We start from the raw sequence: 25,171 nt of genomic DNA, 5'->3' as shown, positions 1-25,171 counted from the left end.
TGAACTGTCCAATCATGGATCTTTATGTCTATTTTTTAAAAGATTTTATTTCCTTATTTGAGAGAGAGAGAGACAGAGATAGCAATAGAGATAATGAGGGAGAGCATGAGTGGAGAGGAGAGGGAGAAGCAGGCTTCCTGCCAAACAGGGAGCCTGACAGGAGACTCAATTCCAGGACCCTGGGATCATGACCTGAGCCAAAGGCAGACACTCAACTGACAAAGCCACCCAGATGCCCTTCTTTATGTCTCTTTTTATGCCAGTACTACCCTATCTTGATTCATGGTAGCCTTGTAGTAGATTTTGAAACCAGGAAGTTTGAGTCCACCACTTTGTTCTTTTTCAAACTTATTTGGCAGTTCTGGGCCCCTGGCATTTCCATATGAATTTTAAAGATTATTTATTTATTTGACAGAGAGAGAGAGAGAGATCACAAGTAGGCAGAGAGGCAGACAGAGAGGCGGGGATGGGGGGGAGGCAGGCTCCCCATTGAGCAGAGAGCCCGATGTGGGACTTGATTCCAGGACCCTGAGATCATGACCCAAGCCAAAGGCAGAGGCTTAACCCACTGAGCCACCCAGGCGCCCCTCCATATAAATTTTAGGATCAGCTCCAATTTCTGCAAAAAAGGACCTGGGATTTGAAAGATTTTGTGTTGACTCTGTCAACCAGTTTAGGGACTGTTGCCAGTTTAAAATTATTTGTTCCAATCCATGAACATGCACTTTTTTATTTATTTAGAGCTCCTTTAATATCTTTCAATAGTCTTACACTTTTTTTTTTTTTTGCTATACTTATTCCTAATTATTTTATCCTTTTTGAGAGTGGGATGGGAACAGGGCAAGTTAAAACAACACAGAGTTTACTGTTCTTATACAGACTCGGTCATTTTTACTGAAAAAATGTTCTTCCTATTGTTGTAAGCCCTTGGTTAATTTTCAGAATTTTGAAACAGTTGCTTTTGACAATATTTGTCAGTGTTCTCAGGTCTTTTATGGAGGAGTGGGTTTTTATAAGGGTTTTCTCTGATGTGCCAGAAATTAGAACTGCCCATTGTTTATACCACTGTCTTTCTTGGATCACCTGCCTGGTCGCTGAGGATATTTGAGATATAGAAACAAGTGACTGGAAAATAAAGAGGTTCTGGCAAATACAGAAATTCAATGGGCCACAGGACATAATGGTGGCCGTCATATATTAGCAGTTATATTGGACCAAAATGCTCATCACTGAAGTCACAGGTAGAGTGGTAAAACAGGTATTAGAAGTTATTCCTCAGTGAACTAGAAGTGAGAGGGCAATGAGGTGTCTGATAATAAGGCACATTTTTCATGCTTCTTGGTTGAAGCCCAAACCAGGAAAATATCATTAAATTCCAAATCTAGGAATGACAAGTACATTTCAAGTGTCAACTTGAATCAATTCATAATAATAACCTAGAGCTCAATGTTAAGAAAATTCTGTGATCACATGTAACCTTAGTGCCAATCCCTATATTGGTCAGATCCAGCCAAGAAAGAGTGGCCAAATTGGGTGAAAGGAGAATTTAATAAAAGGGTTCTTTAGGAAGCGGTGGGCAGAGTTAAAGGAAGTCTATGAGGGAGTGGTGCTGGACATAGGACAAATTGTGATTCTTACTCCTAGGCCTAAAGGACCTTTAATAGGATTAATTGAAGAAATGGGAGTTTTAGTGATTGATCTAGAGTTCTTCTTTTGGCCATTTTTTAGTCTCATATGTGAGTTATGTATAGTAAAACCAATAATTTGTCCTTAAAAAATTCAGCAGTTCTTAACTAAAAAATGCTTGGGAAGACTTCTAGAGCAAAACAAATACAATTATTAACTTTTATCAAACATTTCAACTTTAATATAGTTAAGAGTTTCCACACACCAAGGATTTTCACTATAGACATCTTTATCTTGCTTAATTTCCACAACAAATAAATCTATAGTGCAAGGTGTGAGAGTCTCCAAGCCCACCATGACTTCTGACATCAAGTTTGGGGATTGTCACAACCACCCTCACATTCAATAATTTGCTGGAAGGACCCACAAACTCACTAAAAGCTCTTATATTCATAGTTATGGTTTATTACAATGAAAAGATACACATTAAAATCAGTGGAGAAAAGAGGCACATGGGGCAGAGTCCAGGAGAATTCCAAGCATGAACTTCCATTTGTCTTCTCTCAGTGAAGTTGTGAGCAGTGCTAACTTCTTTCAGTAATGTGTGATCGAAACACATGGAATATTGTCAACTAGGATGCCTTGCTAAGTTTTGGCATCCAAAGTTTCTTATTAAGCTTGGTCCTATAGACATGGTTGATGCCCACCTGACTGACCTTATTCTCCAACCCCTCCAGAGGTCAAACTAATACTGTGTGGCCCAAGACCTCACCCCCACCAAAAACTGCATTGTCAGCATAGACTTTCTGGCATGGTCCAGGGTCCCCAGATAAACAAAGACCCTCTTGTCAAGAAAGATATTCCAAGATCTTAGAAGTTACCTCACAGAAGTCAAGGGCAAAAGCCAGAACTCTCTTTGGGCAAGGTTAATTCTTCACTACACAAGCACGTACTAAGGTTATAGAACCCTAATACAAAAACAGAATGGAGGAAACCCTACAGGTAAGCAGACATCTGATAGGGATTTCCTTTTTGTCCCATAGCTCATTGGTATACAAAATTTTGTATATTGGACACACCATGGGCCAAATAGGGGATTTTCAAGGGAATTTTGGCATTATAGACTGGCTCTTAAAAATACCTTCTCAAGGGGTGCCTGGGTGTCTCAGTGGGGTAAAGCCTCTGCCTTCAGCTCAGGTCATGATCCCAGGGTCCTGGGATCGAGCCCCGCATCAGGCTCTCTGCTCCGTGGGGAGTCTGCTTCCTCCTCTCTCTCTGCCTACTTGTGATCTCTGTCTGTCAAATAAATAAATAAAAATCTAAAAAAAAAAAAAAAAAAAACCTTCTCAATATTCCCAACTCCTTCCACAGTGAAACACAAAGACTCTTGCATAGACTTGCATGAAACACATAGATTCATTAAAAAAAAATACAAAAAAAAACCAAAAGCAAAGGGGTGCCTGGGTGGCTTAGTTGGTTAAGTGCTTACCTTTGGCTCAGGTTGTGGTCCTGGGGTCCTAGGATAGAGCATCATCGGGCTCCCTGCTCAGTGGGGAGCCTGCTTCTTCCTCTCCTCCCTCCTTATGCTCCCTCTGTTTCTCTCTCTCAAATAATTAAATAAAATCTTAAAAAACAAAAGCAAAGCAACAAACAATAACACCCTAAAAAAATTGTTTTTACAGAAGAACTTAATCTGGAAATTCAGTTTCTTTTACTGCCACAATTAAGATTCTAGCCATGAAAATTGTGCTAGGTCCTACATTTTTTTCAATTCATTTGCATATGATTTTGAAACAAATTGCTGGGAACTCTGGGGACCATTTTCAGGGTATCTTTTCTGATACAAGGTTGACTGAAGAATGGGAAAATTGTGTGACCTATCAAATTACTTAGGAGTAAAACGTTTGGCTTTCTTAATCTTCAGCACTAAAAAGTTTACAGAGTAATTTGAAGAAAATTTTATAATAGTTATTTTGAAAAGTAAAAAGTAACATATATTCTCTATGTCTCACAAAATTCACTCCTTCAGAAATGTTCTGTGTGGTTACTCATCTTTGATTTTAGTTGGCACGTAACAGCACTGGGCTCTGCCTTCTGGGCTGAAATATTGTAGATCGCCTTGATATAATTTATCAACAAAAAGCATTCTCTCCATAAACCTTAATAAGTTAGCAAAGAGTTTCTGTGGTAGAAAGGGTTTTTTCTCCTTTGTTACCTTTTGATTTATAGCATGTCCTTCACAGGAGCCATGTTTGAGGAAAATAGCAATTCTCACTAATTGTTACATGCAGCCTGTCCTCACAGAATGAATACAAATAACAAAATATACTAATACCAATAAATATTTTTTTGTATGACACACCAGTAATTAACTTTGCAAATTTGCCTTTAAAAAACACACATACACCCAAAACAAAAAAAAAAACCTTTGTTGCACAATAGATCAATGGTTGCCAGACTATGATTTCACAGACTAGGAAAATTACCAAAATTTTGGGAGGAATTGACATAGAGTTGCCAAATATTTTCTTTTGCCAAATAAAGATACTATAAGAGGAAAAAAAAAGTCCCCTAGAATCTAATATCAGAATTATTGCATGAAAGGACACTTTTGTAGTTAATACATTAGTGGATCCATATGATTTGCTGATTTATCTTTCTCGTTTTTCTGCTTACATCCTCCTTGGTCTGTCCAGGCTCCATACTGGTCTTTTGCATGTGAACCTCGCACAGGGGCTGTGCTAATCTTCTGTATCATTCCAATTTTAGCAAATGTGCTGCCAAAGTGAGTACCAGACCATCTTTTAAATGACTTCAGTGGTAATTTCATGGAAGGTCTGGGCATAACGAACTCTTCCTGTGAGGGATTACAACAACGGAATCTGAAGCAGGCTGTCCATGCTTGAATCCCAATTTGGACTCTTCCTAGCTGTGTGACCTTGGGCAAGTTACTTAACTTTCCTGTATCTTAGTTTCGTCATCCCTGATATAGTAATATTTAATAGTAACTACCTCAGAGGGTTGTTGTGTGGATTATGAGTTAAAATAGATAAAGCACCTAGAACAGTGCCTTGTAAAGTTGTATTATATAGGTACTTGTTGTCAGTGCTAATCTGTGTATGTCTGGCAGGGTCCACATTTTGTCCTCATTGTTGAGTTACAGTTCAGCGAAGCATGGAATTCTATGTTGAGCCTCACTGCCTTTCAGCATTTTCAAGATACTATTCCATTTTCTTTTTGCATCCCTCATTGTGTTTGAGAAGTTTATCTTTCCTTTGAAGTTTATCTTTCCTTATGGGCAACAATCTCTTTTCTCTCAGATTTGCTTTTTTTTTTAAAGATTTTATTTATTTATTTGACAGAGAGAAATCACAAATAGATGGAGAGGCAGGCAGAGAGAGAGAGGGGGAAGCAGGCTCCCTGCTGAGGGGACAGCCCGATGCGGGACTCGATCCCAGGACCCTGAGATCATGACCTGAGCCAAAGGCAGCGGCTTAACCCACTGAGCCACCCAGGCGCCCTCAGATTTGCTTTTAAAGCTTTTCTCTGTATGTTTGGTGTTCTGCTGTTTTATTATTCTATGTCCATGCATAGATTTAATCACATTTTTTTCTAGCTCAGAATTCATTCCACTCCTTCAAATCGGAGACTACCATCTTTAATTGTAGAAAATTCTCAATCAGAAGTTATGATGAGATTCTGCTGCAAGTGTTTTAAAAACAATTCTAAATCAAAGTGGTTCCTACAAGACAGAAGTTTCTCTTTTTCACATAGATGTGGCTTTCCAGGTGGCGTTTGATGGTGTCAGAGGCTCAGGGATCCTTCCATTTTATTGTTCCACCATTCATTTTCAGCAAGTAGATTCTCTAATCAAACTTAAACCATACCATCTGCATTTGAGCTACTAGGAAAGAAAAGTAGAGAGAAAAGTCCTATCTCTTTCCTTTAAGGACATTTCTGGAAGTTGCACATGCTGTTTTGTTTACATTCTAAAGTACAGTCATATAGCCTGTCCAGGTATAAGGGAAACTGGGAAATACTGCCTTTATTCTGGGCAGCCTAGTTCTCAGCTGAAAATGGGTGATTCTGTGAAAAAGGCAGAGGGCGAGACTGGTTATAAGGAACAGGCAGCAGTCTCTAACATAGCCATTTTTATTGCAGATTCCTCTCATATTCCCTCTATTGTGTCCTTCTGGAACACTTAGTAACATTCTATTCTCTGTGCCTCTTTCTTTTTAAATATTTCTTTTTTATCTTTTTGAGTTTTATTCTGTGAGATTTCTTCAACTCTGCCTTCCAACTTACTTTCTTTTAAGCTATGTTTAGTCTACTGAGTTTTTAAATTTTTTTAATCTACTGAATTGTTTTGAAAAAATGCTATTTTTTATCTTTGGAAATTCTATAGCTTTTTTTTTCCCCTCCCTGAACTATGTCTCTTACTTTTTAGGCTGTTCTGGTTTTACTGTACAGTTTTTATTCTTTTATGTCCAGAATCATTTAAGCTTATTTACTTTATAGTCTCTTTGCTCTATTGTCTGTAATTCTCGAGGCATGAATTCTGCTAAGTCCCTCCCTGGAAGATAGGTATTTTTCATCTCATCTTAGGTATTTCTTTCCACGGTGTCTCATGTCCCCAGGATAATAAAGTGTGACTATGGGGCAGTATTGTATTTGTCTTTTGTCTATACGAGGGTCCTTCAGGTTTCTCGGCTTCTTCTGGATCTTTGGTTCTCAGCTTTTTCTGTTGCTACTTCGGTGTGGGTTTTCTGTGTTACTACTCAGGAGTACCCCTGTGGCTCCCACCTTGTGCACAGCTTAGTTTGGGAGGTGAGCTGTCTTGGTGGTAATCAGTTTGCTTCACCCCCTAATTCTCAGGCTAATGGGAGAGAGATTCTAGAATCCTTTTCACAACAGCAGAGCTCTTCTGGGATCCTGGCTCTGCGCTGAGTGCCAGCTCCATTGCACGGGGGGCCTCAACTCCCACTACAGCCCCTAAGCTCAACTTCTGATTCCACTTCTCCAGCTGCCTGTTTTGCCTGTTTAACTTTACCTCTTGATCATTACTTTTTAGTGTTCTCTTTATTTCTGGCACCTGAGGATTTCACTTTCTTGTTTTAGTGCGTAGTTGTGTATTTCAAATGGTTTTGTTTATGAAGCCTTTCTTGATGTAGTTACGATAGGTGAGTTGATCCCACATTAGCTCCATCTGTCACTGTGATAAGGAGCCTCATTAAGAGCATTTTAAATCTCCCAAAGCAGTAAAATGACAATCTCTTAATAAAAGTTTTGAAATTATTTGCTCTGATACTTGTTATACTATTCTTGTTTTTTCGTTTGTAATGGGCCAGCATTGTTCTAGGCATTGACATTTGGGAATGAATGGGCAGAGCACTGAGAAACTTAGGTTCTGGCCCTGGTTTTGTTGCTTGCCAATTGCCAGCTTGGGGAAATTACTTAAGTTTTATTTGTCTATTAATTAGCTGGAAGACTGACATACATAGTAATATTTGTCCTGCTTCATAGGATTATTGTAAAGATCCAATGAGATAATAGATTGGAAAATGCTTTAATTCTTAAAACACACAAAGATTTATGGTATTAATAACAATGTTAAGGACTGAAAACCATTAGCTCATTCATTAAGATTTTTTTTAATATTAAATTTCATGAAGGTCCATTTTTTGGTTTTGTTTTGTATGGTAAACAGGAAAAAAAAATCCTCTAACCTGGTAAAAGCTATAATTCTAAGAAAATACTTGATAAAGAAACTACTTGAAAACATTCAAATATTCTTGTAAAATTTAAGAGCACTATTTGTACCAATAGGCAGTTATAACTTTCAGAGACTATGGAATTCATTGTGGAGAGACAAACCCTTAGCATTTAAAAAAGAGAGGATTGAACCTGGAAATCATCATTGTATTTTGTTATTATGTGTTTTCTCAAACAATGGATACTAAAAGTTCAATTACATTTTGTAAGGAACCATGAACTTTTTTTAAATGCAGAAAACATGTCCTTATACTTGAAAACGTTGAGAACCACCAATCTAGCCTATAGTTGTAGTCCACTAACTGGGCTCCATCTCTCCATCTCTCACTAAAACACATTCCCTAAGACAGAAAGACCATGACAATTTTCACTAATGTCTGCCGGTCAATTGTGAGGTCTATTGCAGGGAATCTGTGATTTACTTATGGCCAAAGTACTAAGTTTGCAAATGATTTACTTTAAAAAAATCAGAGAATGATTCAAGATGGCAGATTGGTAATATACCTCTACCACTTACTGCCCACTAAATCTCACAAAAATACGTGTAAATAGATAGTGATAATAAAATACAATTTAATAGTATTGGAAACCAGAGAGACCTACTATCTGAAGAAATAGATTTGTATTAAGTTCTGAAAGATACTACAAGAGAACAAGTGTTTGGAGGAACAAAAATAAAAGAGAGAAAAACTCGGGGGCACCTGGGAGACTCAGTCAGTTGAGCTTCTGACTCTTGGTTTCTGGTTGTAATCTCAGGGTGTTGTGGGATCAAGCCTACATGGGGCTCTGTGCTGTGTGTGGGGTCTTCTTGTGATTCTCTTGTTTTCCCTCCTCCCTGCCCCTCTTTCCCTCCCCCCTCTCATGTACACTCTTACTCTAAAGTAAAGATGAAATCTTAAGGAAGGAAGGAAGGAAGGAAGGACGGACCCAACACAAGTGTAGAGATGACTGCTGTAGAGGGAAGTTGCATAGAACTACAGGGTTAGAGCTAATGGATATTAAGTAGTAGAAAGGGCTCTGGGGCATTTATCAGTTTGAAAAATTAGGGAACTGCCTAAGGAACAGCAAACTAGTAACCTCTCCCTGATCTGCATGCACTGAGTGCTGGGCAGCTGTGGATGAACTGATTCATACACTAGGGCTAGAGAAGAAACAGGCCAGTGCCCAAGTAGCCACTGACCTCCAGGAGGGTCAAAAATCCCATCACACAAATCATCTTTAGATCCTGTCTGACTCATATCCCAACCCTGTCGAAAAGTCAGGTGCAACAGACAGAAACAATTTACACTGATAAGGGTCTGAAAATTACATAATCAGAGAAGAGTATACAACCAAGACTCACCAAATGTTTGAAGAATAAAGTATAATACCAAGAAATTGAAGCATCTTCCTCAACAAACAAAAATCAATAGAATTAAGAGAGCAGAAAAAGATGTTAAGATGATAAGCTTTATTACAGTGTTCTAAGAGTGATAAGAGAAGCTATCATATCTATAATATAGGAAGAATCTTGTGTATTAAGGAAACATTTACAGATCTCAGAAATTAAAAAATAAAATACTAATTAAAAACTGTTTTCCATAGATGGCCTGGTGTAACAATTAACAAGGCTGGGAAACAAATTAGTTAGTAGAAAATTAGTGTCAAGGGATTCTTGCATTACTTAGTGGTAAAGTACCATGAAAAAGATAATGAAAGAAAAGTTAGGACACATAGAAGATAGATGCAAGCATTCTATCATGCAGCTGGTAGTTGTTCCAGAAGGAGGGAATGGAGATGGGGGGATGGAAATAATAGAAAGGCTACAGAGTAAAAATTTCCAGAGTGCAAGAAAGACAAATACCTTGAAATTGAAAGTGTTCAAATTCTATTACTTCTAGTTTTAAGGTTTAACCATTCCTTTTGTTATACTTCAGACTCTTTCTCAGTTTGGTTTTCTTTTTTATGATCTATAACTTTTGTTTGTGACCTTCCCTTAGCGGACTGTTACTTCCATGGATTGTGGAAATCTCTCTTCAGGGAAGGTTTTGCATTTGCATTTCACCAGCAGGACTAATTTTTATGTTAATTTTGTGTCCAATTAGATGTTCTGCATGAAAATTCATATTCCAAACTGGAATGTGGCAAAGCTTGAGGTTGTACCTTCTTACATAAACTTTAGCCATGGTCTACTGTAGGAAGGTCTAGATGTAGGAAGAGGAAACTTTCTTGCTGTCTGCCTGGTTGTACAAGTGAAGATCTTCTAGTCTGCCTTGTACCGAGATAGGCCAACTCTTTGAGGGTTCTAGCTTTATGTAGGTTTTAATCTCAACTCTAATATGGAGGTTTCCATCTCTGTTCCACTGTGGATTAAAATTCAAGCCATTAGCCTGTAAGACCTCGGCTCCAGTCTCTACTATATCTATACTATGGAAGACAATGCAGTGATTAAAAATGAGATACTTTACATGTGTCAATAAAAGATCTTTAAGATGCATATTGATACACAAATAATCAAGCTATTTTGCAACATGGGCGTTTCTCAGTTTTGTGAGCTTGGCTATATATTTTATTCAGCATTTCAAGGTGTGTGCAATGAAAGGGGTTCACTATTACCCTTAATCTGTTGTATTGTAAGAACTGAAAGTCCCCAATACACAAATATATAATAATGGCATTCATTCATTTGGCAATCTATTAAAATTTCTTTAGTCGAAAAGAAAGGGATAAAGATACACCTATTGTCTTATCAACATTACAGGTAATAGTGCAACTGATATATTGCCATGGAAATTTGCTGAGCATATAAATACTCTTTCGACAGCAGAAAAATATTCTACCTACTCCACTTGTGTGCAAGAGAACACAGCTCCTGACAGATACATTTTGGCACACCAAATGTGCCAAATAGAAGAGCTGGTAGAATCAACCACACCAAACTCATCTAAAAAGCAAAGATTGAGTTAGTACTGATCTAAGTGATCTAAGTAAAATAGAAAACAACTTAGGAAATATTTTTATATTCTAGGTACCCATATATCTTTGAAGTAAGAGTGTGTGTGTGTATGTGCGTGCACATGCACATTTGTGTAACTAGTACCAGGAGAAATGTTTTTAATTTTTCACACTCTTAATTGTATGTGGAAGGACTAAAAGTTTTAAAATGAGGAGGGAGGGGTGCCTGGGTGGCTCAGTGGGTTAAAGCTTCTACCTTCGGCTCATGTATGATCCCAGGGTCCTAGAATCAAGCCCTGCATCGGGCTCTCTGTTCAGCAGGGAGCCTGCTTCCTCCTCTGTCTCTCTGCCTGCCTGTCTGCCTACTCGTGATCTCTCTGTGTCAAATAAATAAATTAAATATTAAAAAATAAAATAAAATAAGGAGGAGGGCGCCTGGGTGGCTTAGTGGGTTAAGCCTCTGCCTTTGGCTGGGGTCATGATCTCAGGATCCTGGGATCAAGGCTGGCATAGGGCTCTCTGCTCAGTGGGGAGCCTGCTTCCCCCTCTCTCTGTGCCTACTGTGATCTCTCTGTGTGTCAAATAAATAAATAAAATCTTTAAAAAAAAATAAGGAGAAGAATTTAAGGTTACAGAAGAGGATTATGTTTCAGCTGAAACTTTAATTATAGTAATAGTGATAATATAATCACATTGGTTACTTACTGATCAATGTATATAATCTCATTATCACTAACCATGGGAAGTCACCATTATCCTGATTTTACAGATGAGGAAACTGAAGTCTAGAGAAGTTGAATAACTTACCCAAGGTCACACAGCTCATAGGTGGTAGAGGCAAAATTCCAACACTACTTTGATTCCACAGGATAATTATCCCATAAGGCCTCTCATAAAAGTTTTATATTTGTTAACTATGTTCATTTTTGTGTAAAACAAAATTGTTTTGTTTATAAATAATAAAACAGAGATATGTCTCATAATCTACTACTCATCAGAGACGATTCTTAAATTTTTGGTGCATTTTAATTGTCTTTTTTCATTTTCCTATTTATGTAAATTGAAATTTGAGGTTATTGATAACAGAAAAAGCAACTGTGAGGGCTTCTGTGATTCCGTAATTCCTCTCCATCCCAAGGATTAGATTTTTATCTGAAGAAGGTAATTTATCCTGACTTATCCTGACTTTTTATTGATGGATTGAAATGATCATACCTGGGAAGAAGAGCGTTTACTGCAGTTGCTTGGAAGATGTCTGCAACCTTCTTCCTTCTTTCAGGACTTCTGGGGCATGCCTTGGCTGCCTCTCTGACGTCTGTTTCTGATAAGTGAGTTTCAGTCTCTAACAGCTCTGGGGAATTTTGTCGGCAGAGACCTGGTGAGATCATTTTGCTTTCCGCTGAGTTTCCTTTCTCTGTTTTTTTGGACTGTTCTGATGAGCATGACCCTAGAGCATTCCGTAATACCTCTGTTCCCGTAGGAATTATTGGCCTACTCCCTGGTTTTATCTCTGTCTGCACAAAAGCTCCATGTCGCTGGAAAGGAAAACAAAGTTGACATTAACCAGGGCACACAAGTTGCTGGGAGATGCAGCTGTGAACTTATGTGCTAGCTCAAGTTCTGGTGAGGCAGGCAATTCTCTTCCTGCCTCCTCATTGGCCAACACCTAAGTCTAAATGAAGGCAGCAGCAAGATAATTATCAGTGAGACTTTTACATCAATGGTAAAGTTGGGTGAGCCAGAAAATAAAAGGGAAAAACAGAACGTCAAAGAGGCAGCATCTTGTTTCCTGTTCCCAACATGTCTATCAGTTGAATTCTGTAAGACTGCTCATATCGAATTTCATTTCCGGCTCTGGGGTTTGCTGTGGATACACTAGCAACTACAGTTCATAGACCTCAGCATTTGTGATTGCACCCCAAATGTCAGGTAGTTTCAACAAATGACTTAAGGTAAAATATGAAAACAAACATCGGCAGTTGGGGGAAAAAAATCTGGCAATCGTCACATTAATGTCTGACTTTGTATTAAATCTCAGATGCATTCCTGCCACGCCCACATGAGCATTGCCAACAGTTTATCAAACTGCTCTGATATTACCTTAAGTGAATGATTGTAATAATTGAAACCAAACTCCAAAGACTGTGATCCAAAATTATGACATCATTCCTTAATTTTAACTGTAACATGTTGCTGAGCTTTTTATACCCCTAACAACCATGTTAGTTTGTTCAAATAGACTTTTCGAAAGACAGTCATGACTTGGAAAAGCTTAATGTTCTACCATAAACCTGTTCCATCCTAAAGTATTAAATAATTGATTCAGAATACTCTCACCTTTCCCCGGATGGGCTCGTTGGGACTTTTCCTAGCATTATATCGATGTAAAAAAGAGATGTGTTCTATAAAATTCTTTTGAAGTTCTGCTGATGCATCAGGAGAGGCAAGTGGAACTGAGGAAAAAAAAGATTTTGTCAAGTCAGGACAAAAATTAGATTTGTATATGGAAATATAATCAATATTCATAATCACATTTTTTTAAAAGATTTTATTTATTTATTTGTCAGAGAGAGAGCGAGTGAGAGCGAGCACAGGCAGACAGAGTGGAAGGCAGAGTCAGAGGGAGAAGCAGGCTCCCCGTGGAGCAAGGATCCCAATGTGGGACTCGATCCCAGGACGCTGGGATCATGACCCGAGCTGAAGGCAGCTGCTTAACCAACTGAGCCACCCAGGCGTCCCCATAATCACATTTTTAAAAAAATGCTAATAATACTAAATTTTTTAAAGTATGGATAAATATAATGAATGCAACATTCTTTCTCCATGAAAAGAACCAAATCAAAACAACTGAATTAGCCCCATATGAGGCATTAGTAGTACTTTCTAAAACTAATATTAACGCAACAATGGCTTTAAAATTCTGTTAGAAATGTCTCTTGCACAGAAACCAACCAAAATTGTAGGAAAGATGTAAATACAATTCATTTGTCAACTCATTTTTTACTACACGAAAGGCTATGTGAACTTTATGCATATGTTGTTCCCCATTAGCACTAACAGAATGACCTGGGAGACTCCAGGGCTGTTGCAGTTGTAGTAGAACATGTGATTCTTTTCATTTCCCATTGATGGACGTTCTGAAAATTTGTAAGACTGTAAAACTCTTTAAAAATCACTTTTAAATAATCTTTCAAGCTAGGTGATGGGTATATAGGGATTCATTCTATTGGTCTCCTCTGTTCCATATTTTTAATAACTTCTAAAACTCACTTTACTTTTAGCATGCAAGGTTATATAGGATCAGAACAACTCCCTGTTTAGTGAGGTAAAATTACATCAAGGAACAATTTTAAAATTTCTCCCTTTTATAAAAAAGTCACATATAGGAAGTTATGTATACATACCATATCTCTGGAATAACATTCAAGAGATTGATAAAGTGACTGCTGCAGGGGGAGAGAATTCGGTCACTGGAGGACAGAGATGGGTTCACTTTCATTGTATATTCTTTTGTGCCATTTGTATTTTATACTATATGCATGTGTTAACTATTAAAAAATGAAATTTAATTTTTAAAAAATCTTGCCTTTAAAGTTAGGGAGAATATATAAGAAGAAGAAATATGTGGAGAAATATGTTAGTAAACTCAGACTACTAAGCATTCATGAATCCAATTTAATATTCAGACATTGATATAAACTAATCTTATTAGGAATTATGAGTCTTTAAGTATTTATATATTACATGATTTGAAATGGCAATTTTTTCCCTGTTAGCAGGGAAAAAAAATGTTAACTGATGATATTTCCTTGATTTCTAGTTGAGATCAGTTGCTCAAAACTCATTTTCTACATAATCATTACCTTTTTTTTTTTTTTTTTTTTTTTTAAGGATTTGCTAGTGTACAAAAGAACAGCAGGTGCCAAAGATTTACTAAAAATGTACGGGAACTATGACACTGAGAAAAGTCTAGCCATACTTACACATATTTTTCCTACCATTTGGGAAAAGACTACTGGGTTTTGGGTGACTGTCATGGTCATTCATGGGGAGAGATTTTTAAATCTCCTCTTGACACCCCATCCCCACATTGCCTTGGGAAGGTCATTGCTTTCCCCAGGGGGAAGAAACTGGCAGCAACTGGCTAGCCATCTGCTATCAACTGAGTAAGTTTGGAACAGCACAGAAGTCCCTTTAGAGTAAGGAGCTGATGAAAACAGATGCATGCTGCCCCTTTGGGTATTTGCCCTGCTACCATTCCTCCAGCAACCATCAGTGCTGGTGGACTGAAAACATCAAGAGATTGCCTTTTCTTGGGTTGCCTCTTTTTAGGAATTTAAAGTGGGAGGGAGGGGTGGTGTTCTAACTAGAGGGTGACCTAGTATAGTGACAGCAAATGGAAATGACCAAGGTTAGTTTTACAGGATCTGACACTCTCTAGCCTGACCATCATTTTCTTTCCTTTAAATTCACTGGGAGGCACACAAGCCAGACCCTAGTTTTTACATTTTGCCTCCACAGGGCTGTTGATTTCCCTTGGGGAACATGACCTATTAAGATAATCTAGACAGACACTGTAAAGAAAGACAACAAAATTAAAAACATATACTGTGTGGGGATGAATAATTAGAACTGATACTCTAAGAATTTAAAATAAGCACAAAAAAACACCCTCAAAGACACAGAAAGTATTAATATGAAGTAAGAAGACAGCCCTACAATTATAGTGAAACAATATATAAAAATTAAAGGCTTATGGAAAGAAATATTTTTCATTTGTAATATTAAATCTAGGTTATTAATATAAATCATAAGTAACTATAAATAACTCTATATACAAAGGCCCCCTTTGAACCTTAAAAATCTTATATCAAAACATATTACTCTCAAAAGATTAACTGGACTTCCTGCAGACTTGATGTAACAATAGGATCCAGAAGACAATGGAATAATATCTTCCAAGTATAAAAGGTAAATAACCATGAACTAAGAATTCTATACCCAACTCTACTTTCACCCATTAGAGTGAAGGCAATTTAAAGACATTTCATACAAAAGTAAAGTGAAGCGTTAGCTACTCCTAAACTCTCATGGGAAGAACAATTTAACAACATGTCATAGTTCATTACATTGATGACCCTATTTTATTGGTCTTCCACTATTCACATGCCTGTACAGTCCCCTCCTTGTGAATGTGGGCTGGCTTTGAGATTAGCTTTAACCAATAAGATATAGCAAAAGTAATACTGCCAGTTCCAGGAATAAACCTTGAGAAAGCCTTTCAGCTTCTGTTTCTGAAATTTTGGGAGCCCTGAACTGCTATGTAAGAAGTTCAGCTACCCTCAAATGGAGGGACCACATGTAGAAAGAAGGGCCTGGCCATTGAAGACTCCTTGCTGAGCCCAGTCCTCAGATGACCTTCCTAGTGAATACAGTCACCCAAGTGTTCACCACTAAGACCAGCCAAAGAACTGCCCAGCTGAGCCCAGCCCAGATTACAAAATCATGAGCAAATAAAGTGATGATAGTGATGATTGTTTTTGAAGCAACGGAATTTTGGGGTGACTTGTTACGCAATTAAGAAACAGAAATACTTCAGAAACAAATCAATTAAATCAATTAAAATGAATTATCTTTTAAATAGTGATCCAGGGGCATGTTGGTGGCTCAGTCGGTTAAGTGTCTGCGTTCTGCTTGGATCATGATCCGGCTCCTGGGATCAAGCCCTGTGTTGAGTTCCCTGCTCACGGGGAGCCTGCTTTTCCCTCCCCTCCCCATTAGTGCTCTTTCTCACTATCTCTCTCTTTCTCTCTCTCTCAAATAAATAGAATCTAAATACATACATACATACATACATATACACATACATACATAGTGATCTAGAACCTCCCAGAGTCTCAAAAACAATAACTAACAAAACAAAACAAAACAAAAAACCAAAAAACCCATGTCATTATGGGTACAAATAAAGGAAATAAAAAGAATACAAATCTGAGCTATTAGAGAATTTCTTTACCCCAACATATTTGTTAAAATTAGACATTACTACCACATTAATTTATGCAAATATATGAGATTTTTAAAGAAGCTCACAATAGTGAAGAACATTTAAGTAGGAAAACATCAAAGAAGATATTCAATTTCTTCATGGTTATTCTACTTCAGAATTCAAGTTGAACCCAAAGTAATTACTTAAAAGAAGCCTTGTTTTATGAGGATTACAAAACATAAGGCAAAGTCCATGAAGAATGTTTGAAATCCACTCTCTGTTTCTTGGAAACTTGATCTAATTAAAATAGAAATTTTCTAAACAAGGATACACCAAACAAGTTGGTGTCTAGCCATCTATATTTTACCAACAAAGCCAGAATTTATTCAAACACAGAACTTGATCTTTATTGGTGGGAACTCAGCAACTTTTACTTTGGGAAATTTTCTTAACTTTTTGTGTGTTAGTCTACTTAAAAAACATTCATCTGTAATATTTTTCTATCAGATACCCCATTCTTCTAGGTAGCAATTATTTTGATCTTATATAAAAGTAATATAAAAAATAATGGTATAGATTTTCAAAATACAGTGAAAAAACTTGAGCATAATTCTAGCAAGAAACCATTATGATGCTACACCTTGGTGCAAAAGAAACAACACTAACGCCTACTTCAGAAAATTTTTTTCATGATTATAATATGATTTTGTAATTCAAGAAAACATTAAGATATCAAGTCATTGATAAAAACTGCAACTTTTATTTAAGTAGGACTTTCCTCACAAATTAGATCAGCCTTTCCAATTTATAAAGTTTTATGATATAAAACCCACAGTGAACCCTTATTCTTATAGCAGCTCAGGATATGATGGAGCCCAGCCATTTGTTGAAGTGACCGTGGATGGCAGCCAGGAAATTGTGTGGTGGTACAAGAATAAAGGGCACTTTCATTATCAGCACAAAATGACATTGCTGAAATGCCAAAGACCAGGCGTAATTAAGTGGGCTGATGGAACAGAATGACCAGATGACGACTTTTAATTGGTATGATGCATGTTTACATCTACAGTTTTGAAGTCTGTATGTATATGCACATATATATACATATATGTAAAATCTGGAATATATAAACTAGTATATATATATACATATTTTTTATATGTTATGTTCAAATATTTCCTCTTTAAAACCCTTTTCACTAGTATCCAAACATCATCCAAAATATGAATAAATTGCAGACCTATATTGTGTTGTGTATGTTTGTTTAATTACATTATGTTTTTAATCTGTTGGATAGATCCGGGCATCATTCTAGGACCTGGGATATAATAATGAATGTGGCAATGAGAAACACAATAAAAGAGAGACAGAGACAGAAGTGTGGGGGAGGTGTGGGTGAAGGGGGAAGGAAGGCAAGGAAGGAAAAAGTGAGACTTCCACACTTGGTTTCCAAAGCTAAATTCCAGCTAAAGACCTAGCATAATACAATGCAATTATCAATAATAAAAATAGCTTCCATTTGTTGTGTCCTTTGTACCAAGCACTGTGGTAGGCAACTTTACATATTTTTTATTTCTCCTCACAGTCCTGCAAAGTAGGGAGTATTATTTGCACTTCTTGAATTGAGGAAATAAAATGATGAAATTTAAGTAATGAGCCTAGGGATCAAACCACTAAGTGCTAAGACAGTATTACATTCTACAGGGAGGGAGTATTGATGGTGAGAAGGTGACCATGATTTCCAGTTAAACATGACAAATTCAACATGTGCATTTCCCCCACCCCCTCCCAAAACATGATATAATGATGGTAAATACCTTAAAAAGTTTAAATCCTTAGGAAAATAGAGAACTAAATGAGATTAAAGATACTAACAAATTTGGAAACCAGAAAGCAGATGGTTAAATGGCAATGAACTTGAGTAGACCACAAAAAAACCTGGAAGCTAAGTGCTTATGGGGATGGGGTGGGGTCCCAGAGGGCTCAAAAAATGGAGGCATCTGACAGATATGGGACAGGAAACATGGAACAAGGTGAAGAGCCAACAGAGGATTATTGGAGAAATTCCCAGATCTTTTGTTCCCCACTCCAGACGGAGGTTTGGAGTATTTCACTCTGGGAAAATAGATGGGCTCAATAGAGCAGACCTATAGGCACTGATGTTGAGGGTGTGGAGTGGGTGGTCTCTTAGGAAATGGCTGGGCCTTGCCTGGTCATCCTAGAACAAAGCCCAGCCCTCCGTTCTCATCTTCTACCGTGTCCCATACTGAACTGGAGTAGAAGCAACCACTCCTTATGAGAAAGAACTGGGATCTGATTGGTTACTTAACCAAAAAAGTTTAAAAAAAGAATCATAGAATATTATATATACTAAACTTAGATACGTTATTCTAACCAGTTCAGTCTTCAAATTTTTATTGGAATGCCAATGCATTTCCTTTGTGGAAATATCCACTGATTGGAATTGTACTGTGTGTTTCTTGTGGGAACCACACCCCTAATGTATCCTTTATAGTTTCTTTAAAACAGAATGAAAATTTAAAGATACATCTGAAATTAAATGACTAAAGAATCCAAGATTTAAAAAATTCACTCCAGCTCCTCTTTTATAATGATTTTGTCCATACCTAATTAGCACTTTTAAAAGTCAGTGACTTTTGCGGGCACCTGTGTGGATCAGTCAATTAAGTGTCCAATTCTTGATTTTGGCTCAGGTCATGATCTCACAGTGGTGAGATCAAGCCCTACATCTACTTGTCCCTCTTCCTCTGCTCCTCCACCTGCCTGTGTTCTGTCTCCCCACCACAATAGATAAATGAAGTCTTTTTTTTTAAAAAGTTAAACCACCTTTTGGCAAGACTTTCCAAAGTATTCAACTTTGATTATATCCTAGAAACTCTCTTAATACTCAAATTTTAATTTATAAGAATAAGTAGATTATGGAAATATAGTAACAAGTACACAGGCATGAGTCATTTTGGGAATAACCATGACTTTCAGAGAACATTCTCTGCCTCCTTGACCTGAGTTAAATACCCTTCTTTTTTTTTCTAATTAAATTTTTAAAATCTTTTTATAAACATATAATATATTTTTATCCCCAGGTGTACAGGTCTGTGAATTGCCAGGTTTACACACTTCACAGCACTCACCATAGCTCATACCCTCCCCAGTGTCCATTAACCCAACCCCTCTCTTTTGATACCCCTCCCCCCAGCAACCTTCAGTTTGTTTTATGAGATTGAGAGTCGCTTATGGTTTGTCTCCCTTCCAATTCCCATCTTCTTTCATTTATTCTTTTCCTATCGCCCAAATCCCCCATGTTGCATCTCCACTTCCTCATATCAGAGAGATCATATTATAGTTGTCTTTATCTGATTGACTTATTTCGCTAAGCATAATACACTCTAGTTCCATACATGTCATCGGAAATGGCAAGATTTCATTTCTTTTGATGGCTGCATAGTATTCCATTGTGTATATATACCACTTCTTCTTTATCCATTCATCTGTTGATGGACATCTGGGTTCTTTCCATAGTTTAGCTATTGTGGACATTGCTGCTATAAACATTCGGGTGCACGTGCCCCTTCGGATCACTACGTTTGTATCTTTAGGGTAAATACCCAGTAGTGCAATTGCTGGGTCATAGGATCGCTCTATTTTCAACTTTTTGAGGAATCTCTATGCTGTTTCCAGAGTGGTTGCACCAGCTTGAATTCGCACCAACAGTGTAGGAGGGTTTGCCTTTCTCTGCATACTCAGCAGCGTCTGTCATTTCCTGACTTGTTAATTTTAGCCATTCTGACTGGTATAAGGCAGTATCTCATTGTAGTTTGGATTTGTATTTCCCCGATGCCGAGTGATGTGGAGCACTTTTTCATGTGTCTGGTGGCCATGTGGATGTCTTCGTTGCAGAAATGTCTGTTCATGTCCTCTGCCCATTTCTTGATTAGATTATTTGTTCTTTGGGTGCTGAGTTTGCTAAGTTCTTTATAGATTTTGGATACTAGCCCTTTATCTGATATGTCGTTTGCAAATATCTTCTCCCATTCTGTCAGTTGTCTTTTGGTTTTGTTAACTGTTTCCTTTGCTGTGCAAAAGCTTTTGATCTTGATGAAATCCCAATAGTTCATTTTTGCCCTTGATTCCCTTGCCTTTGGTGATGTTCCTAGGAAGAAGTTGTTGCAGCTGAGGTCGAAGAGGTTGCTGCCTATGTTCTCCTCAAGGATTCTGATGGATTCCTTTCTCACATTGAGGTCCTTCATCCATTTTGAGTCTATTTCTGTGTGTGGTTTAAGGAAATGGTCCAATTTCATTTTTCTGCATGTGGCTGCCCAATTTTCCTAACACCATTTATTGAAGAGACTCTTCTTTCCACTGGACATTCTTTCTTGCTTTGTCGAAGATTAGTTGACCATAGAGTTGAGGGTCTATTTCTGGGCTTTCTATTCTGTTCCATTGATCTATGTGTCTGTTTTTGTGCTAGTACCATACTGTCTTGATGATGACAGCTTTGTAATAGAGCTTGAAGTCTGGAATTGTGATGCCACCATCTTTGGCTTTCTTTTTCAATATTCCTTTGGCTATTTGAGGTCTTTTCTGGTTCCATATACATTTTAGGATTATTTGTTCCATTTCTTTGAAAAAAAAAAAAAAGAATGGGATTTTGATAGGGATTACATTGAATGTATAGAATGCTTTAGGTAGCATAGACATTTTCACAATATTTGTCCTTGCAATCCATGGATTGCAATCCATGTTCCAAGAAATGGAACATTTTTCCATTTCTTTGTGTCTTCCTCAATTACTTTCATGAGTATTTTATAGTTTTCTGAGTATAGATTCTTTGCTTCTTTGGTTAGGTTTATTCCTAGGTATCTTATGGTTTTGGGTGCAATTGTAAATGGGATTGACTCCTTAATTTCTCTTTCTTCTGTCTTGCTGTTGGTGTACAGAAATACAACTGATTTCTGTGCATTGATTTTATATCCTGACACTTTACTGAATGCCTATACAAGTTCTAGCAGTTTTGGAGTTGAGCCTTTTGGGTTTTCCACATATAGTATCATATCATCTGTGAAGAGTGATAGTTTGACTTCTTCTTTGCCAATTTGGATGCCTTTAATTTCTTTCTGTTGTCTGATTGCTGAGGCTAGGACTTCTAGTACTATGTTGAATAGCAGTGGTGATAATGGACATCCCTGCCATGCTCCTGACCTTAGTGGAAAAGCTTTCAGTTTTTCTCCATTGAGAATGATATTTGTGGTGGGTTTTTCATAGATGGCTTTGATAACATTGAGGTATGTGCCCTCTATCCCTACACTTTGAAGAGTTTTGATCAGGAAGGGATGCTGTACTTTGTCAAATGCTATTCAGCATCTATTGAGAGTATCTTATGGTTCTTGTTCTTTCTTTTATTGATGGTGTTGTATCACATCGATTGATTTGCGGATGTTGAACCAACCTTGCAGCCCTGGAAAAAATCCCACTTGGTCGTGGTGAATAATCTTTTTAATGTACTGTTGGATCCTATTGTCTAGTATTTTGGTGAGAATTTTTGCATCTGTATTCATCAAGGATTTTGGTCTGTAATTCTCTTTTTTGATGGGATCCTTGACTGGTTTTGGAATCAAGGTGATGCTGGCCTCATAAAATGAGTTTGGAAGTTTTCCTTCCATTTATATTTTTAGGAACAGTTTTAGGAGAGTAAGAATTAATTCTTCTTTAAATATTTGGTAGAATTCCCCTGGGAAGCTGTCTGGCCCTGGGCTTTTGTTTGTTTGGAGATTTTTGATGACTGTTTCAATCTCCTTACTGGGTTATGGGTCTGCTCAGGTTTTCTGTTTCTTCCTGATTCAGTTGTGGTAGTTAATATGTCTCTAGGAATGCATCCATTTCTTCCAGATTGTCAAATTTGTTGGCATAGAGTTGCTCATAGTATGTTCTTATAATTGTTTGTATTTCTTTGGTGTTGGTGGTGATCCCTCTTCTTTCATTCATGATTTTATTTATTTGGGTCCTTTCTTTCTTCTTTTTGATAAGTCTGGCCAGGAGTTTATCAATCTTATTAATTCTTTCAAAGAGCCAGCTCCTAGTTTTGTTGATTTGTTCTATTGTATTTTTGGTTTCTATTTCACTGATTTCTGCTCTGATCTTTATGATTTCTCTTCTCCTGCTGGGTTTAGGCTTTCTTTGTTGTTCTTTCTCCAGCTCCTTTAGGAGTAGGGTGAGGTTATGTATTTGAGACCTTTCTTGTTTCTTGAGAAAGGCTTGTATTGCTATATATTTTCCTCTCAGGACTGCCTTTGTTGTGTCCCACAGAATTTGAACTGTTGTGTTTTCATTATCATTTGTTTCCATGAATTTTCTCAATTCTTCTTTAATTTCCTGGTTGACCCATTCATTCTTTAGAAGGATGCTGTTTAGTCTCCATATATTGGGTTCTTTCCAACTTTCCTCTTGTGATTGAGTTCTGGCTTCAGAGCATTGAGGTCTGGAAATATGCAGGGAATGATCCCAATCTTTTGATACCAGTTGAGACCTGATTTAGGATCCAGGATGTGATCTATTAGGGAGAATGTTCCATGTGCACTAGAGAAGAATGTGTATTCTTTTGCTTTGGGATGAAATGTTCTGAATATATCTGTGATGTCCATCTGGTCCAGTGTGTCATTTAAGGCCTTTATTTCCTTTTTGATCTTTTGCTTGGATGATCTGTCCATTTCACTGAGAGGAGTGTTAAAGTCCCGGGCTATTATTGTATTATTGTTGATGTGTTTCTTTGATTTTGTTATTAATTGGTTTATATAGTTGGCTGCTCCCACATTATGGGGCATAGATATTTAAAATTGTTAGATCTTCTTGTTGGACAGACTCTTTGAGTATGATATAGTGTCCTTCCTCATCTCATATTATGGTCTTTGGCTTAAAATCTAATTGATCTGATATAAGGATTGCCACTTTTGCTTTCTTCTGATGTCCATTAGCATGGTAAATTGTTTTTTACCCCCTCACTTTAAATCTGGAGGTGTCTTCGGGTCTAAAATGAGTTTCTTTTTTTTTTTTTAAAGATTTTTTTATTTTAATTTATTTGAGAGAGAGACAGTGAGGGAGAGCATGAGCGAGGAGAAGGTCAGAGGGAGAAGTAGACGCCCCATGGAGCTGGGAGCCCCATGCGGGACTCAATCCTCGGATTCTGGGATCATGACCTGAGCTGAAGGCAGTTGTCCAACCAACTGAGCCACCCAGGCGTCACTAAAATGAGTTTCTTGTAGGCAGCATATTGATGGGTTTTGTTTTATTATCCATTCTGATACCCTGTGTCTTTTGATTGGGGCATTGAGCCCATTAACATTCAGGGTAACTATTGAGAGATATGAATTTAGTGCCATTGTATTGCCTGTAAGGTGACTGTTACTGTATATGGTCTCTGTTCCTTTCTGATCTACCACTTGTAGGCTCTCTCTTTGCTTAGAAGACCCCTTTCAATATTTCCTGTAGAGCTGGTTTGGTGTTTGCAAATTCTTTCAGTTTTTGTTTGTCCTGGAAGCTTTTTATCTCTCCTTCTATTTTCAGTGATAGCCTAGCTGGATATAGTATTCTTGGCTGCATGTTTTTCTCGTTTAGTGCTCTGAATAGATCATGCCAGTTCTTTCTGGCCTGCCAGATCTCTGTGAATAAGTCTGCTGCCAATTTAATATTTTTACCATTGTATGTTACAGACTTCTTTCCCCGGGCTGCTTTCAGGATTCTCTCTTTGCTGCTAAGACTTGTAAATTTTACTATTAGGTGACAAAATCTTATTGATTTTGAGGGGGATTCTCTGCACCTCCTGAATTTTGATGCTTGTTCCCTTTGTCATATTAGGGAAAATCTCTACAATAATTCTCTCCAATATACATTCTGCTCCCCTCTTTTCTTCTTCTTCTGGAAACCCAGTTATTCTAATGTTGTTTCGTCTTATGGTGTCACTTATCTCTCAAATTCTCTCCTCGTGGTCCAGTGTTTGTCTCTTGTTTGCTCAGCTTCTTTATTCTTTGTCATTTGGTCTTCTATATCACTAATGCTTTCTTCTGTCTCATTTATCCTAGCAGTAAGAGCCTCCATTTTTGATTGCACCTCATTAAAGATTTTTTAATTTCAACTTGGTTAGGTTTTAGTTCTTCTATTTCTCCAGAAAGGGATTTTATCTCTTCAGAGAGGGTTCCTCTAATATCTTCCATGCCTTTTTCAAGCCCAGCTAGAACCTTGAGAAGCGTCATTCTGAACTCTGACATATTACTGATGTCCATATTGATTAGGTCCCTAGCCTTTGGTATTGCCTCTGTTCTTTTTTTTGTGGTGAGTTTTTCCACCTTGTCATTTTGTCCAGATAAGAATATATGAAGGAGCAAATAAAATACTAAAAGGGTGGCAAAGACCCTAGGAAAATGCACTTTAACCAAATCAGAAGAGACCCCAAATCATGGTGGGGGGAGAAAGGGGATAAAAAGAAGTTCAGAAAAAAAAATTAAAAACAGAAAACAAAAATAATAAAAAGAAATATATATATATATATTTATATATAAATATATATATTAGACTGGTGACTAAAACACTCACTTAATTTGGGAGTATTTTGGTCTCTTAGTAGAAACTACCTCCCAAAATTTTAAAGAATGAAAAACATATATAAGGGTAAACACAATGAGGGGATGGAATATGCCTATAAAGATGAAAAAAAATTTTTTTAATTTCTAAAAAATTAGTTGATAAAGTAAGTTGGTTGGGAGAATAAAGAAAAAGAAAGTGGAGAGAATTTGCTCTGGCTGGAGAGTATAACAAGCCTAGAGCTAGATTTAGGGTAGA

The 25,171-nt window shown here is 37.3% G+C and overlaps 1 protein-coding gene and 1 pseudogene across 1 annotated transcript in view; both read right to left on the bottom strand.

Annotated features, from left to right (window-relative positions):
• Positions 1–3,950: 3,950 nt before the first annotated feature.
• C9H2orf73 (chromosome 9 C2orf73 homolog) overlaps positions 3,951–25,171 on the bottom strand; it is a 50,402-nt gene continuing 29,181 nt past the window's right edge. Inside the window, exons 4-5 of the mRNA XM_059187668.1 lie at positions 12,670–12,785; positions 3,951–11,867 (exon numbers count right to left, since the gene is read on the bottom strand). Coding sequence (XP_059043651.1) covers positions 11,499–11,867; positions 12,670–12,785 — 485 coding nt within the window. The 3' untranslated portion in view covers positions 3,951–11,498. The remainder of the gene's footprint in view (positions 11,868–12,669; positions 12,786–25,171) is intronic.
• Positions 4,337–4,419, bottom strand: LOC131808718 (U6 spliceosomal RNA; annotated as a pseudogene).

Source organism: Mustela lutreola, chromosome 9 (genome assembly GCF_030435805.1).
Source record: "Mustela lutreola isolate mMusLut2 chromosome 9, mMusLut2.pri, whole genome shotgun sequence".
NCBI classification, from domain to species: Eukaryota; Metazoa; Chordata; class Mammalia; order Carnivora; family Mustelidae; genus Mustela; species Mustela lutreola.
Note: the sequence above shows the minus strand (reverse complement) of the source record. Positions and strands in the feature narration are given on the sequence as shown.